General features: G+C 39.8%; 2 protein-coding genes across 3 annotated transcripts; both read right to left on the bottom strand.

Annotated features, from left to right (window-relative positions):
* Window positions 1–3,136: 3,136 nt before the first annotated feature.
* nif3l1 (NGG1 interacting factor 3 like 1) lies at window positions 3,137–6,893 on the bottom strand. 2 transcript variants are annotated; one of them, XM_022743135.1, is made up of 7 exons: window positions 6,870–6,893; window positions 5,465–6,087; window positions 5,143–5,299; window positions 4,361–4,484; window positions 3,949–4,087; window positions 3,530–3,613; window positions 3,137–3,430 (listed from the first exon to the last, which is right to left on the bottom strand). In XM_022743135.1, exons 2-7 carry the CDS (start codon window positions 6,075–6,077, stop codon window positions 3,246–3,248), a joined length of 1,302 nt encoding a protein of 433 aa, XP_022598856.1. In that variant the 5' UTR covers window positions 6,078–6,087; window positions 6,870–6,893; the 3' UTR covers window positions 3,137–3,245. The 2 variants fall into 2 exon arrangements, with proteins under 2 accessions (XP_022598856.1, XP_022598855.1); XM_022743134.1 differs by having other exon boundaries at window positions 6,788–6,872.
* A 3,528-nt stretch (window positions 6,894–10,421) lies between these two features.
* Window positions 10,422–13,264, bottom strand: LOC111220397 (calcium-binding protein 5-like). The gene is made up of 7 exons (XM_022743471.1): window positions 13,073–13,264; window positions 12,528–12,577; window positions 12,030–12,060; window positions 11,733–11,876; window positions 11,461–11,570; window positions 11,131–11,278; window positions 10,422–11,016 (listed from the first exon to the last, which is right to left on the bottom strand). The coding sequence occupies exons 1-7, from the start codon at window positions 13,110–13,112 to the stop codon at window positions 10,988–10,990; spliced, it is 552 nt and encodes a 183-aa protein (XP_022599192.1). The 5' UTR covers window positions 13,113–13,264; the 3' UTR covers window positions 10,422–10,987.
* Between the last annotated feature and the right edge of the window lie 1,796 nt (window positions 13,265–15,060).

The following is a 15,060-nucleotide window of genomic DNA, read 5'->3' as shown; positions in this document are numbered from 1 at the left end:
TCCCTTTACTCGTCCTCTTCACTTGCTGCAAAGTAGCATTTCACTCTTCCACTCCTTTTGTCTCGTGTTTCTTTTACAGACTGACTTCAGCCGACTGCTGCTAACAAAGTGTTCTCAGTCTTCAGTTGAACTGGAGACCGCTTCTGTAAGAGTTTCAGTTCTTTCTTGTCTCTATTTCCGTTCCTATCCCTCAGCCGTCCTCTGCTACAAATGCCCACAGTGGTGACTTGCTCAGTTAAATAGGTGTGTGAGGCTTCACACTTAAGGCCAAATGGCCCCATTTTCACATAGCTATTCATTTGCCTCCCAGTCTCTCCACCCTGTCTCACCATCTTCCCTTATGTCCCCGCTCAACACAAACACTGATCATAACACAAGGTGATTAAAAAAATCTAAGGCCTATAATTTCTGGAAGAAAAAAAATCATGTGATTTGTGTTATTTTACGTCAGGGGAGGTAGAATAGGTAGCTTTGCTCAAGTACTGTTTGGAGTTATTTGTACTTTACTCAAGTATTTTCATTTTATGTTGCTTTATGATTCTTTTTCGCTACATTTCAGGGCAAATACTGTGTTTCGCTACAATTATTTTACAACTGTAATATCAGTAATAAATGAAGTGTATTCACATCAGAACCTGAGGTAACAAAGAGCATTAATAAAAACACCTTACGATCAGAATTTTACACATAAACACATAGAGACTGATTGGCCCGTATTGAATATAAGGTTATTTAAGCAAAAACAAAATGACCCTATGATGTTTTGCTATGTGTTAAATTACTGAAACTATTTAAAGTCAAATTTGCTTCATCTCGACCAGCAACATTATATTGTTGCTTACAAATCAACAATTTAAGAATTCAATAATATACTATACACAGTATTATTTTGTTGCTAATACTTTTACGGGGCCTTGACTTGTAATTCAATGTTTTTACATTGTGGTGTTGATACTTTCCTAAGAATGTAATAATTCTTGTAAATGCTTCTCAAGTTTCAAGCTCGTATAAAGCCACATAAATCTAGTAGTTTACTGGCAGGTCCCCTGTGGCTGTTTGATGACTTGATGACAGGCCTCTTCCTCTCAGCGCTCTGCCTGTTAGTCCTTCTCTGCAGGGAGTCAGGCCCTGGATCAAGTTGGAAGAGGAAGACACAGCAATTTGGCCACTACACAAACACAAGAGTCTAGAAGTTTATATGAAGGCTTGGATTAAGGCATGAAAAGCTCAGTTTTACAGCTGAATCTTGCCAAGCATTACCCAAATCATTTCAACACTAGAACAGTTGAATGAATCGATTCTGCTGTCCTGAGAGAGGACAGGGCTTTCTAGTTAAAACACAATAAAACACAACACTGTAGACCACACAGACAAACCTCTGGTGATGGTCCCAGACAAGTGAAGCAGGTGTGTCTTCAGATCCTTCACTCGAGGGAAAGTATCAATACCACATTGTGAGAATACTTCCTTACAAGTAGAAGTCCTGCATTCAAAGTATTACTGAAGCAAAAGGACAGAAGTTTTATTGGAAAAAGATACTTTATACAGCCATATTGCTTCTGTTGGTGTTGTACTATTATTTATATTATATGCACAAACATTAAAAAAAAAATTCCCTATGAAATGTAGTGGAGCAGAAATATAAAGAAGTATTGAATATAAATACTTGTACTTTCATGGATGCAAACCAGCTGCAATACAGTTTACGATGTCTTCAACTCAAACACATTCAACAGCATTGACCTTCCTTCTTCATGGCTTTTTGGCAGATGATTCTTCATCAAGTTTCCCATTTTGCTCTCGTTGCTTAAGCTTGAATTCCTTGAAGTGACAACAAATCATCATGAGACTTTAATATGCAAGAACTGGCCGCAGTGATCTGATGCTTGTAGGAGGACGTGTCAACAGACCACGGAGGCTGTTTGGCTGAGGATTACCATTACATCATGATTAAAGGCTTTGCAACTTCAGCGATCGACAGGATGAACTGCGTGGCTTCATCTCTGTGTGGATGATTTCCTGTGAACGGTGTCTGCCTGTGGATCAATACTTAAAAGACAAAAAGGGAAAGAGAAAAAGCTCTGAAACTGGCAAACACTACCCCGAATCTACCTGCTCATAGACATTCCTGCCCGTATCAAAGTGACAGCTGGAGGCACTTTACAGGGAGTGAAGTATAAATGTTGTTCTAGTTGTTGTTTTCCTTCTCCATTTGTGTACGTGTGTGCTGGGGAGAGGATAAAAGCTAGTGAGGACCGAGGGGAAGTGGAGGTGTGAATGCCACACCGAAGAGAAAGGTCATTACCTTGATGGGGGCAGCGAGGTGTGTGTAACGTCTCTTAATGTTTTTACGAGCCGACAGGTGTGTCGCAGGCGCTGCAGCCACCAGACTCTGTAACGGCCGATAATGAGGATTGTTACTTGTTTTGTTTGTTGTTTTTTTTACCATTACCAGAACGGGGGCAGGTAGTGTGTGCTGTTTACAGTGGATTAAGTATTACCACAGGTTTGCTCTTTGACATGTACTTGCTAAGTGGTTTGATGTCCACCTTTATTTGCTCACTGAGGTCTAAAGGTCATCTTACAGAAAACACTCTTTAATGAGTAAATTCATCATTATGAATTTAAAAGATATAATAAAAAAGTATTTGTCTTTAAATTCTCTTTGTTTGCTCAGATTAGCACAAATGTTCCTCCCGGTTGAACAGGCACATAACAGCATCTTGTCTGATTTCCTCAAACAGGTTTACGATGAAACCACAAGCCTTTTAATCTGATGAGGATTACTTTTTTTCTTTTTTTTTCCTGTGTGCATGATGCAAATACCATTTAATTTAGGGAAAATGTGTGCACGCTGAAATTCTCTCTCCTTACCGGGAAAGGGCACACTTGATGTCACTGATTATGGGGATTAAAACACACTATGTGCTGTCCGTAAATAAATCCGCTGCATGCACAAGCCGCATGCATTCAGATTACAGATTACATGCTTCAGTCCATTTATTGATCAACAGGGTCCATTTTTATTAAGATCCTGCCAAAAATACATTGTAAATAGCACACCATGTACCAAGGAAGCACTTTTCGTCATTAAATGAGGGAGTTTGATGTTGATGCTTTACATAAAGAGCCTGAATGGACGATAGGGGTTTTTATTCAGTCATTTCACACACATTTCAAAGCAGACATTACTCTTACTCTTATCAAAACATCTGCATTTTACCCAGTGATTCAGGTCAAACTGGTCAGACCACCTCTAGCGGGTCTCTGTCGGCCTTTGACACCACCACAGTGACACTGTCAGGAACCCGCACAGCCAGCCGCTCCCTGAACACAGCCAGAAAACCCCGCTCACTGTTGCTGTGATCGCTGAGGAGGACGGTGGTTCCCTTCGACACGGCGTCCAGCACTTCATGGTGGGACATCTCGCCTGAAAAATGATTATACTGTAACATCTGGTAACACATCTGCAGGCACATGCAATCGTTCTTTATGTAAACTAAACTGGATTTTTAGTGAAAAGCTCTACCTGTGATGTAGAGGTCTGCCTTGACCCCAGTCAGTACTGAAGCCCCTGATCCAGCACACACAGCCGCAGTACGCACAGGGGACTCTGAAAAATATCAGAATAATTAAATCTATTCAGACACTTTTAATGAGTTCATTCATCACATTTAAGGCACATAATGCTTGGTCCTATATGTGAGCTATTAATCCAAAGAGAATCCACAGCAAGCCTGACATCTGTGCTGACCATGACAGTTTTAAAAATTACTTCTTTGGGTTACGTTTGCTTGAAATATGGTCTGTATTTGTGTAATTTGTTATTATAAAGCTGTGTATTTACCCTCTTGGTGAACAAATATTGTCACAGTATGTGTTGTTAATATAAATGTCACTAATACACTTTATACACTTTTGTGAAAGCAGCTGATTTGTTGTTTGTACCTAGCGTCTGACCCCATCCTAGAGCCAAACGGAGGTGACTCAGACCCAGGTGAGACTTCATTTTCTGAATGGCTGTTGCCACGGTTACCGGCTGGTCCAAAACACTGAGCCGCCCTTGGCCGTGTCCTGGGAGAGGGGGCTGCAGGGAGTGACAGGTGAAGGGCTTAGTTAACAAAAAAGTAACTACTATGCATGAAACAGGATATCACTGAATCGTACTATTAACTATCCACAACTGCTTTGTGACATGTAACAAGTAGCATTTGAAAGAGATCAATCATCATCAGTTACCCTTCTTGTGTTTCTGAAATAACATAATTGGTCTCCTGTTTTATTTCTAAAAGAAATATGGATGTCACTCGAGATAAAATGTTGTTCATCTTGCGATAACAGCGATGTGTTCATGCTGTACCTTCTCTAACTTCAGGATGCTGAGGGACTGGCTGGGAGTGGTGTGTCGTAGCAGTGCGTGGACACTGGGGGTCAGCGCTGAGTCACTGCAGGTAACACTGACATGGATCCCGCTGTTGTCTGGTCTGTTATGAGGGCAAACACACTCTCACTCACCAGGGCAAAGCAAAGGATCTTTGTGGGGGTTATTTTTTTTGTATGTCTCAAACTATAACCTACAAAATCTGTGTACCTTACTTTACTGCTGACCATGTTCCAATTAACATAAATGGTTAGCTTCTGTTGTCACCTTTCAGATTTGCTGACAACAGGTCATCAATCAGAGTACGTGGTTTTAGCCTTTTGTCATTGTCCTGCTACCAGCCTGTAGTAACGAAGGTGCTGGAAGCTTTGATATGAGGTGTGAAGGTCGACTTTTGAAATGCAAAGTGGCTTGAAAATCAAGCCCAGTAAAATAAACCCAATACAGGCTGTTGTGAATACAGCAGTTTGTTTCTGTTTCTTCGTTAAAACTGACAAATCTTGCACAAACTCACAACTCAGAGTTTTCACAACTCTGAGAAAATTAGCATACTAAAAGTGTTGGATTGACTGGAAGTTTTCAGTGAAAGTTGATATCGTGTTGTATGGAATGGAAGGTAATTACAGTAAAGGGTGTTTGAGTGAAAGGAAATCAATCAAAACTTGTCTGCAGTGATGTCATGTATATTAAATTTGTAGTTAAAGAGCCACCAAGATGATGCCCATGAAAACACACGTTGTCTATATAAACATTAACTCGACCTGCTAACTGAAAGCTGTGGTGTCGTTCCACCATCACAAGCCTTCAGTTCCTCCATGACAGCGGTTAGTTCCTCTGCGCTCCTGACCGTGAATTCCAGTTTGTGACAGTGGGAGGCGCCACCGAGGGCCTGACTCAGCACAGACACCTGGCCGCTACCTGAGAATCAAAGACAGACACCAGAGATGGGGAAAATAGGTCAGAATAGGAGACCAGTGGGTCAGCGTCATGTGTCACAACATTTTAGCTTGAACCTTCATTAAATATGCAAGTACCATAAGTCCTGTATATATGACACAGTTTCCATTCAGAATGACCTCTTACCAAGTCCCCCAACCAGCCAGTCGTTTACCCCTCCTTTAACACTATCCCACGAAGTGTGAGGGGAGAATATCGCTATCCCGGCCTCCACTGCCTGGATGGCCAATCGCTGCTTCCAATCTTTCTGAACCAGGCGCTTGATTGGCCGAAATAACGGAGGGTGATACGAAATAATGAGGTCGCAGCTCATGGTCTCTGCTTCCTGCATGACAGCATCTGTAAGGTCGTTCGTCAGCAGGATGCTTTTAACAGGCCGAGATTTGCTTGGCTCAACCAAGAGGCCAACGTTGTCCCATGACTCAGCAAGTGACAGGGGAGCGAGCTGCTCCAGCACCTGCAGAACCTCTTTTAGCTCCATCGGGCCCCAAAACTGAGTAGAATGAGAGAGGGAGCGGGCGGAGGAGAAATGAACAGATGGGTGAGGGGGAACGGAGGTTTGTCGGCTTGTCAGGAAGCTGTGACTGTGAGTAGGTGAAGGGAGAGAGGGAGGGATGTGCGATACTGTTGAGGCGGGAGAGCAGAGTGCAGAGGGTGAGATTGAGCTCCCCCTGGTACAAACTCTTCTGCAGGTGAGCGATAAAATTGTCCAAGGGAGATTTCTACACCCAGTCAACATCAGTGGAGACCTGTGTGGATAAAATAATACACCATCAAAAGAACACCATTCTACAAAATAAACATTAATGTCAGATTTATCGTCCCACAGAAGTGCGATTACTGAGCAGATACGTGAAGATTTGCTATAGGACTGCAACTAACAATTATTATCATTCATTATTGATTAACCTGTTGATTATGCTCTAAATTAAGTGATTATTCATCTGGCCTATAAAATGCAAGGTAATAGTGTAAAATATTAAGTGTCTTCAGATTGTTTGTTTCATCTGACTAACGGTGTAAATTCCAAACATGTTCAGTTTTGCTCAATCTTCCACGCTGGACACCCCGATCATTCCTATCCGGTAAAACCTCCAAGAGTTCATCCAGACAGACTTTCCAGTCTGAGCAACATATGCACACTGCATGAACTTTGACTCAACAATGAACTTTCTAATGTGTTTTATCTAATGAGATAGACAGGGAACATGTCTGAGCCTGAAGTCTAATATTCAGTACACTTTTGTATTGAATTAATAAAGTGCCGTACTGTTAATTCAAACCCTCTCACAAGAGCTACAACTACAACTGAGTGTTGCAGAGCATGTGGCTAACAGCACAGCTAGCCAGTTAGCCAATATTAGCTAACGCCACAACCTGAATCGACTCCGCTGTAATGAAAAGCACGGCATCAACACATATAAGTGTGCGTGAGTGAGCTTATCATACTCTCGCTGTGCACGTCAGAGACAAACGCGCTGCCAAACACATTTCTCCCGGAGTAACAGAGAAGGTGCAATGGTGCACTTACTGAGTAGCAATCTCCGCTTCCGGGTTCCGTTTCTTAATGCAGTGTTTTGATTGGACAGTTGAAATGTCAGCGAGCACAATGATAAAAACTTTTTCAGTATAATGTGGCATAGTATGTAGTTTAATTGAATGACCACTGGCGGAGAAACTATGAAACACCTCAGATATCAGCGGTATTTCACCTTATAGTGGATGAATTATGTCAAAATGAATATGAATTTTAAAAAGAAATTCGCATAATCTGGCTATATGAATAAAATAACACAACACAAACACAGGCACACTTTTATAAATAAACATTTATTTATTTATATTTCCAACTATCCAAATAGCTTCCATATAATTTGTTTACATTTTCAAGAGAAAACTCACAAATATTCAGTGTGATTTTTTAAAATCTTGGTAGGTTTGAAAACTCCATTAAACAGCACTGAGTATCTAAACTGAAATATTACATACTAGTGAAAATATACACTACGGACAGATATTTAAGACAGATTGATCATCTCACCTACTCAGTGGTAGAAGACCTTCTGAGATGCAATACTTCTTCTCTATAGTTATGTACAAAACCATTACTGCTCTCACAAATGACTAAACGTGAGTGAGGATGACCGCAGCTTTGCTGTAGCTGAGATCAGGATAGAACATATTACTGAAGCAACACAATACATACAAGATGTAACCCTTGACCCCTGACCCTTTTTTGCGATCTGTTATGATATTGAATTCAAATTCTCTTCAGTAGGCTACAACTGCAATAAGTGCAGTGATTAAGTAAGTAAAGCCTTATTTATATAGCACTTTTCAAAACAAAAGTATCAAAGTGATTCACATTGAAAGCATAAATAAAGCATGTCAGAGTGTACAAAAAGTGAGGGAGTATAAGGGAGTTTTGAGAAGGTTTTAAAACGTTTCAGTCATACCTACCGGCACTTTGATCATGTTTTGCAAGAACAAATTCATATTTTAATTCTCAATATATTGAAGTTCAGACTGCATAAAGCTGTAACAATGAATAGATTCAAAATGATTGGAACAAAACAGCCTGACTGTTCATTACTACAACTTGTTGTAAGCACTGAAATTTTGAAAATAGAACTTGAGTGGGAGAATTAAATCAGATGACACTGAAGAGATTTACTGAGCTTTTTATTGTCATTGGGTTGTCAGCAACACACAAACACACAAACTGTCCTGATCCCCACAACAGATGTGTCCTCACAGTCAGTTCTCTCTTTGACACTTCTAATAAGATAGTACTGATAAACATCCTGATAATAGTATTGTCATTAAAAAAAAACTTAAAAAATATATTATTTTATATTATATATTGTAATAAGCACAGAGCCAGTTAGACATCTCATTACACTAGTTATGTAAATTTGCATTCAGCTCAATTCATTAAAAAATCTGTTAAACCAGAAGCAAACACCATATAGCTGTCGGTATTATGTAATGCAGTTTATAGGCCGATGTAAAGTTATAAAACAAATACACAGAGTAATGTGAAACAGAAAAGTCCAGATGACTTTGATAGGCTGTATTAAGTGTTATAGGGCAGGTGGTCCAGCAGAAGATATCCAGGGTGCATGCGCCACTTCTCAGAAGGATTACTGGGACTTTTGGAATAAACAAATCAAAATACAGAAAAAAAAACAAAACAAAGACAGAGCGGATGGTTAACAGTGTTAGGAGATGATTGCTGGAGGTTAAAACTGCCAGTCTCATGATGTGCACGGCAACAAGCTGCTGGGCCGACTGGCTACCTCGGAATTGAGTCAGAGAGCGACCGAGAGAGATTATTGTGGATTAATGCAATAAAGGTCGATGCTGGATGTTAGAGGGATCAGAGAAGGATCAGGGCAAAGGCGGGGCTGCGTGCATTACATCATCTGCTTCTTCCCTTGGCCTCATCAACCTCCCTGTGCACTACACCCCTCAATTTAAATGGGACCCCCCCACTCTCTTCAAATACCTACACTTGCATTACATGTGCATTAGAGCACAAATAAAAGCAATAAATCCTTCCTAAATGACTGATTCGCTCTCATCCTCATGCTGACTGCCTGCCCACACAAGAGAGCAGTTATTTACAACAGAAAAAACTAAATATTGTTATTTATCCATTAAGCATATTGGCACAGCTATCACCCCTTGTATCCAATCTGTGGAGTGCCATTGACAGATGTGTGTTTAGTTATTAGGTCCGCGTGCTCAGAGGCAGAACAGCTTCACTTTTGTTAATTGGTCCTATAAGCCCTCATACCCCATCTGTCCATCCGTTTGAAGTTCTGCCCAGTTTGTCATGCAATAACATCTGTTTGTGAGGGTGCTGTGTGTCCCCATCCACATCCCTAAATTCCCTCAACCCAGGTATTTAATCTCGGTTCTGCTGGCTTTGGATAAGTTTGTGTTGGGGATAAGCCACAAGACGACTTCTCTTCACAATTCCTTTGTATCAGGGTGGGAAGTGAAATCTGTGGAAATTCTGCTGCTTTGGTGTTTTTATTGTTGTGTTGACTGGTAAAATTTGCACAGGCTGTGTATCAGTAGAAATAAGATAATGATGCTATCGAGCAACGATTTGATGTATATTCCTTCTGGGTACATTCAGTGTTTTTTCACACAGATTTTTTTTTACAAACTGCTAATACTGCTAAACTCTTCCCCCCATTCTAGCTCCAAATTTCCACAAACATTAACAACTTTTTGTGAGAAACGTCAAATTCAAAGAAAAGCCCAGACTGTCCTCTCTGAAAGGCTTAATGCTGAGGCAGGCATGTATTTTTGACATTTCTTTGCATCTAATACCTAGAAATCTGTTATGCATGTGTTATGATGTCAGAATTTTTAGATGATGTTTTATGGGCCTCACTTTTACCAAATCAGTGGCCTCATCTATTTTTGGTCACACAATCTCTTTATCCCGATGTCCTTCCAAAGCCAGGGCAGAGAAGTTACTCAACTCTCAGCATTTCTACCCACAGCACAGCAGCATCACTGATGTTTTTGGTTTCTAAATCCCCTCTACATGAAATCCATAGATCAATTCATTATATAACCAGCGAGTTGTGTATTATTATGCAAATTGATTTATTATGGAAGTCATTCTGAGAATATGTCCCACATTTGCTTTGCTTGTTAGCACTGAAGCGACACAGCAGACATTGTTTTCTTGTCATCAAGAAAGGCAATGCAAATGGAATTCAGCCATCATTCATTTTATTATTTATACTCATGGTTTACATCCTGTGACACATCGGAAAGTTTTTCCATTAGCTGGACTGATAAATTTACCCCTTGACTCAGACATATCTTTGCTTAACATTATAATGTGCCACGATAGATTTTTGCAAACAAGTAGCCTAAATTTTAAAGTCTCTTTATTTTCTGATTACTTTGCCAAATTATGAAATGGCCCTTTAGTCTTTCATCACATATGTGGCAAAGTCAGAAGTCAAATTCCTGCAGACTAACTGCTGAATGAAACCCACACAGTGTCCTCGCCGTCCTTTCAGGAGGCACACAATACTCATGTGCAATGTTCATATATATTTAGATGTTTTATTTTGTTCTTTGCCAAACAAAGGCAGAAATACCTGTTTACACGATTTAACTTGATGGATTTGATCCAAAAATGAATGATGTAATCCAAGGAGTTACATTACAAGTCCAGGCGAACAGTAACAGAGTAATTGCTAATATTGCATTATAACATCATTTCAGTGTGTCTGAATAATTCAATAAGTACATTTCAAAAAATCAATCAGTTCAACAAAACAACCCAAAAGGACTTTGTGTATATACAATATATATCATCAAACAAAATAATATAGCTCTATTTGTTCATCACCATCTTTCCAATACTCTTACATTTACAATAATGTCTCAGTACATGATTGTCAGTCTTTGCATAGCTGTGTATTCTCTCTGAGAACTATTTGATATTGCTTGGCTTTTCTTTGCAGCACTACATTTGAATTTTAACATTATTACGTTTGTTCTGAATATGTACAAGTTAATCTGTCAAGGAGCTTTAGAGAAAGACAGCGTCATTATCGATGCATGACCGCAGATGTGCAAAGGTACTTTCTTGTTTGACCTTCTCCTCGACCATCATTGATGGGACATCATTCTGACGAACTCTGCAGGGACGACACAAAAAGATGAATCAGTTCACTGTGAGAAAAGCATCACGTCACAAGAACATTGCAACATATTTATGTTGATAATCACCGAGTCTAAAGGACAGTCTGTACCTTCAAAGTCTACTGTGCCATCCCCGTCTTCATCCACCTCTCTCACTATGGCATCTATCTCCCGCCGACTCATGTGCTCTCCCATCAGCTTTGTCATAGCTGAACGCAGCTCCTCCGTTGTGATCTCTCCATCTCCGTCCACGTCGAACTAACCAGAGAGACAAAAGAAAATTTAAAAAGCGACGTCAGTGTGTTGTTTATCTTCATGAATCCGTGGTGAGTGAGTAGTAACTAAGCAAAATCTGGCATTGAAGCTGCTGGAGAGCTGTTTCATTTCCTTTAGAAACATCAGAGCTCCTGGAAAGTCTACGGAAAGTGTTTCACTGTCACCTCTTTAAAGGCGTCTTTGAGCTCCTTCACGCCAATCATCCCAGCCGTTTCTGCCAGAAGCTTCGGAGTCATCAGTTCCACAAAGTCTTCAAAGTCGACTCTGCCACCAACTACAGGGAAAATAATAAGAAATAAAGTTGAGAAAAATCCGTCACTCTTCCAAAGTGCGTACATGGTCTCATTTGCATTTCTGGCAGCTGTGCATCATAAAAGTCTGTGCATCTGCAGAATTTTCCAACCATTTTTCTAAATTTGGTCCAGTAAAGACTTACGGTTCATGTTGATGTTTTGGCTCAGCTCAATCAGCTCCATCTCAGTGGGCATGTAACCCATCGTCCTCATCAGGTTCCCCAGGTCCTTGCAGCTGATCAGCCCATCCTTGTCTTTATCAAACTCATTGAATGCATCACGCAGCTCTGCAAAATACAGCAACACACTCAGTCAGGACAGTTGAGTGTGTGAAATGTACATGGTGTGAGTCAAAGTGATTGTATGAGTATTGAAGTGATGCATTTTATGATGAAAACATGAGAATATGAAAAGATTTCAGTGGTAAGAATTTAATTTACCATCAATCTCATCATCTGCCAGTTCTCTGGACTGCATAAAGAGAAGAACAGCTGGTTAAGTCCAGTGTAGTATGGAAATTTATATCAAACCCTGTAATACTGTACAACACTGCCATAAAATACATTCAAAAAGAAATTTAGCTACTAAACCATCTGCCACGCAATGGATGTATTATTTATTTTTATAGCTACTCCTACTGAATTAAATGGCGTGGCACCAAAGAGAAGCTGGATTTTCTGATGGCTTGGATTTAAGTGTAGATTATGCCCATGTTGGCAGGATGGCTTCATATGGGCCAGTGTCATCACCGGCATGCAATAGTAAACAGCAGGCACTGTATCTCTCTCTCTCTCTCTCTCTCTCTGTCAGTCTAAATCTCTTATCATTTTATCCTGTCACCTTTGGGGTTATAATCCTGTCAACCGTTCATAGCAGTTTGCAAACATTAGCAACAAACCCATCAAAAAATGTGAAAAGGCTCTTACTGCTGCACTTACAATGTTTTTCCCTCCACGCAGGAAAATGCAGGCTGCTCCAAAACTCATTTCTGCAAGTGGAAATACAGACAGTGATGTGTAATTATGAAATGTTATGAATTCATTTAGCACTTTCTGACACAGCACAGAACAGGGTGGTGTTTGCCAGAGCCAGAAAATCGGGATTAAGACAGATTGAAGAGTCTGTGTTCCCTCTGAGGGATTGGACAATATGCCCCATGTCTGGACTCTGCGTGTGTGCATGTCTTTCACTTTCTGACATTATGAAAACATTTCTCAAAAGTATCCTGATGAATTATAACATGAAATTAATTTTGACATCACTACCACGACAAAAATACCAAATAGACTAATGAGGTAAAAGAGCTGCAAGTCCATTTTTTTTTTTTCAAGACTCTTTGCTGTAATAATTCAAAGTGGTCAGTTATCTGATAAACACATAATATATCATTTCTATCATTTTCATTGAAGGCTATAGAACATGTTGTCATGAATTGAATAATTAAATCAGAATTAAGTGTCACCATGTAGTTATTTGTGCTCACCTTCTTCTGGTGTTTTCTGTTCACCAGCCAAGCGCACCATACACGACCCCTGAAGCGGAGACTCAGCAGCTGACCCGTGCAGTGCAAAAAGCCCCTCTGTCTTCCGTCTGTTTCTTAATCTTCTTCTCAGTATCAGTCCAGTCCCTCTTCAGCCAGGACAGCCCTTCCTCTCAGCGTGTGTTGACCCTGTCTGCCCAGCCTGCTGGGATGCTCGGAGGTTGTAGAGGGGAGGTGTGGCTGCAAGCGTGGTTGTAGGCTCGCGGGGAGGAGTCAGGTTCATGAGCTAAAGAGATGCAACCCTGGTTTCCAGCTGAGTGCTGACATCTTTGTGTACATTAGACTAACATCTGAACCTGCAGCTGACAGAGGAAATAGGATACTATCAGTTTACAGGTTAGGGGGTACAGTTGCTTGTTTACAGTTTCTGCTCTTAGTAGCTTACACCTATTCTCTGAGTTACACGGCAGATTCAACACTGTTTGATTATAGTAGGGCCTATAAAAACACTATGGCTGCAACCATGTTATTTTCATTATTGATTAATCTCTCAGATATTTTGCAGTTAATCACTTAGTGTTTAAACATGTCAATGGAATGAAAAAACATTGAAAAATGTTCATCACAAGGTCCTCAGAGCCCGAGGTGACATATTTAAATTGCTTGTTTAGTTCAAAAACCCAAATTGATGAATTATTTCAGCGCTAAAAAGATTATTCCATGGAAAAAGTCAATTTTGTGTTGTTTTTGCCTGTTGTCTGGTTACTTATTGTTTGATTTTTGTAATATTCTGCACTTTTTTTTCATTGCTCAGCCACTGAACTTTTTAAAATTTTAATAAAGGCAAAAATGCCTCATAATTGTCTAAAATGACAAACCACAGTCTTGTTATATGTTTTACCTTTATTTCCAATTAAGAAATAAAATGTTCTAATAATGATTAAAGCTCCCAGCAAAGTTTGTATAGTAGTTAGTTATCAGAGAGTGTTATTATCACTGAATATTAAAGATGAACACTCATAACAATTCTTATTGAGTCAACTGAACTGTATCTTAAAAAGTGTACTTAAACTTGTACTTAAAGTGTACTTTAACTAAAACATTTTTAACATATTATGATAATATGTTAAATCTGGACTAATTATACACTGCTGAGTTCAATTAATACTGACAAATAAAACTGATCATTTCAAATCACATGCTTTATTTTTTTCCTGTTGAAAAATATATGTAACACTATGAAAGAAATTATATCCTATGACATATACTCTGTCCATTGTTTTCAAAGCCATATATAAGCGTAAAACCAGTTTGGATGTAAGAGACAGGCCGATTACAGCTAATATCCCACTGTGTGATAATCTATGAGTATTGGTTACATTCGCGTGCAAAAAAGGATTATTTCTTCAGTGAAAAACACGGATGAAAATGTTTAGGATTAATACCTCTGGGTCAGCAGCAAGGATGGAAATGTTGAATCTGAATGAACTGGCTGAGCTGAAACCCTTCAGCTCCGGATCCTTATAGTGTGTGTGTCCTCTGCTCTGACCTTTTCCCCTCTGCCTGCCTCCCTGCTTATGTAAATTCATCAAAAATCTGTTTGCATAAGAAGCATAATCCGCTGGGCTATGCAACAGGAACTAGTAACGATTTTATTATCCTTTTTTCCCTCCTCATTTCAGCTGGCCATCTGAGAGGTTATGCAAGGACACCTCCATGGCTGTGAAAAGATGCTTGTGGAGAGTATGAATGAAAACTGAGAAGAGGGGGAGGGGGGACTGGGTGTATGGGTTTTCTTTTTGGGAATTAGAGAAATGAAAAAGGTTAAGAATTAAAAGATGAATGAAAAAGATATTCCTTTCCGACCCTCAACAGTCAATTAAACTTATTGAATAACTTTAACAAGTCATTGTAAGAAAACTGGTGTTTATCAACAGCAGCTTCTTAAATCTAACGTATCACAGCCTGGTGACTGCAACAGGCACAGGGAA

The sequence above is a fragment of the Seriola dumerili genome, unplaced genomic scaffold, assembly GCF_002260705.1.
Source record: "Seriola dumerili isolate Sdu_G_001 unplaced genomic scaffold, Sdu_1.0 BDQW01000068.1, whole genome shotgun sequence".
In the NCBI taxonomy this organism is placed as follows: Eukaryota; Metazoa; Chordata; class Actinopteri; order Carangiformes; family Carangidae; genus Seriola; species Seriola dumerili.
Note: the sequence above shows the minus strand (reverse complement) of the source record. Positions and strands in the feature narration are given on the sequence as shown.

Excerpts from the sequence above, each read along its gene's own strand:
- nif3l1 (XM_022743135.1), bottom strand. The coding sequence starts at position 6,077 with ATGTTGACTGGGTGTAGAAATCTCCCTTGGACAATTTTATCGCTCACC. Across the intron at positions 4,485-5,142 it reads CCACAGCTTTCAGTTAGCAG|ACCAGACAACAGCGGGATCC; the intron begins GTCGAGTTAATG and ends CCCTCATAACAG. Across the intron at positions 3,614-3,948 it reads AGGATGGGGTCAGACGCTAG|AGTCCCCTGTGCGTACTGCG; the intron begins GTACAAACAACA and ends GATATTTTTCAG.
- LOC111220397 (XM_022743471.1), bottom strand. The coding sequence starts at position 13,112 with ATGGTGCGCTTGGCTGGTGAACAGAAAACACCAGAAGAAG. Across the intron at positions 11,571-11,732 it reads CCAAAACATCAACATGAACC|TTGGTGGCAGAGTCGACTTT; the intron begins GTAAGTCTTTAC and ends TTTTCCCTGTAG. Across the intron at positions 11,279-11,460 it reads TCAAAGACGCCTTTAAAGAG|TTCGACGTGGACGGAGATGG; the intron begins GTGACAGTGAAA and ends CTCTCTGGTTAG.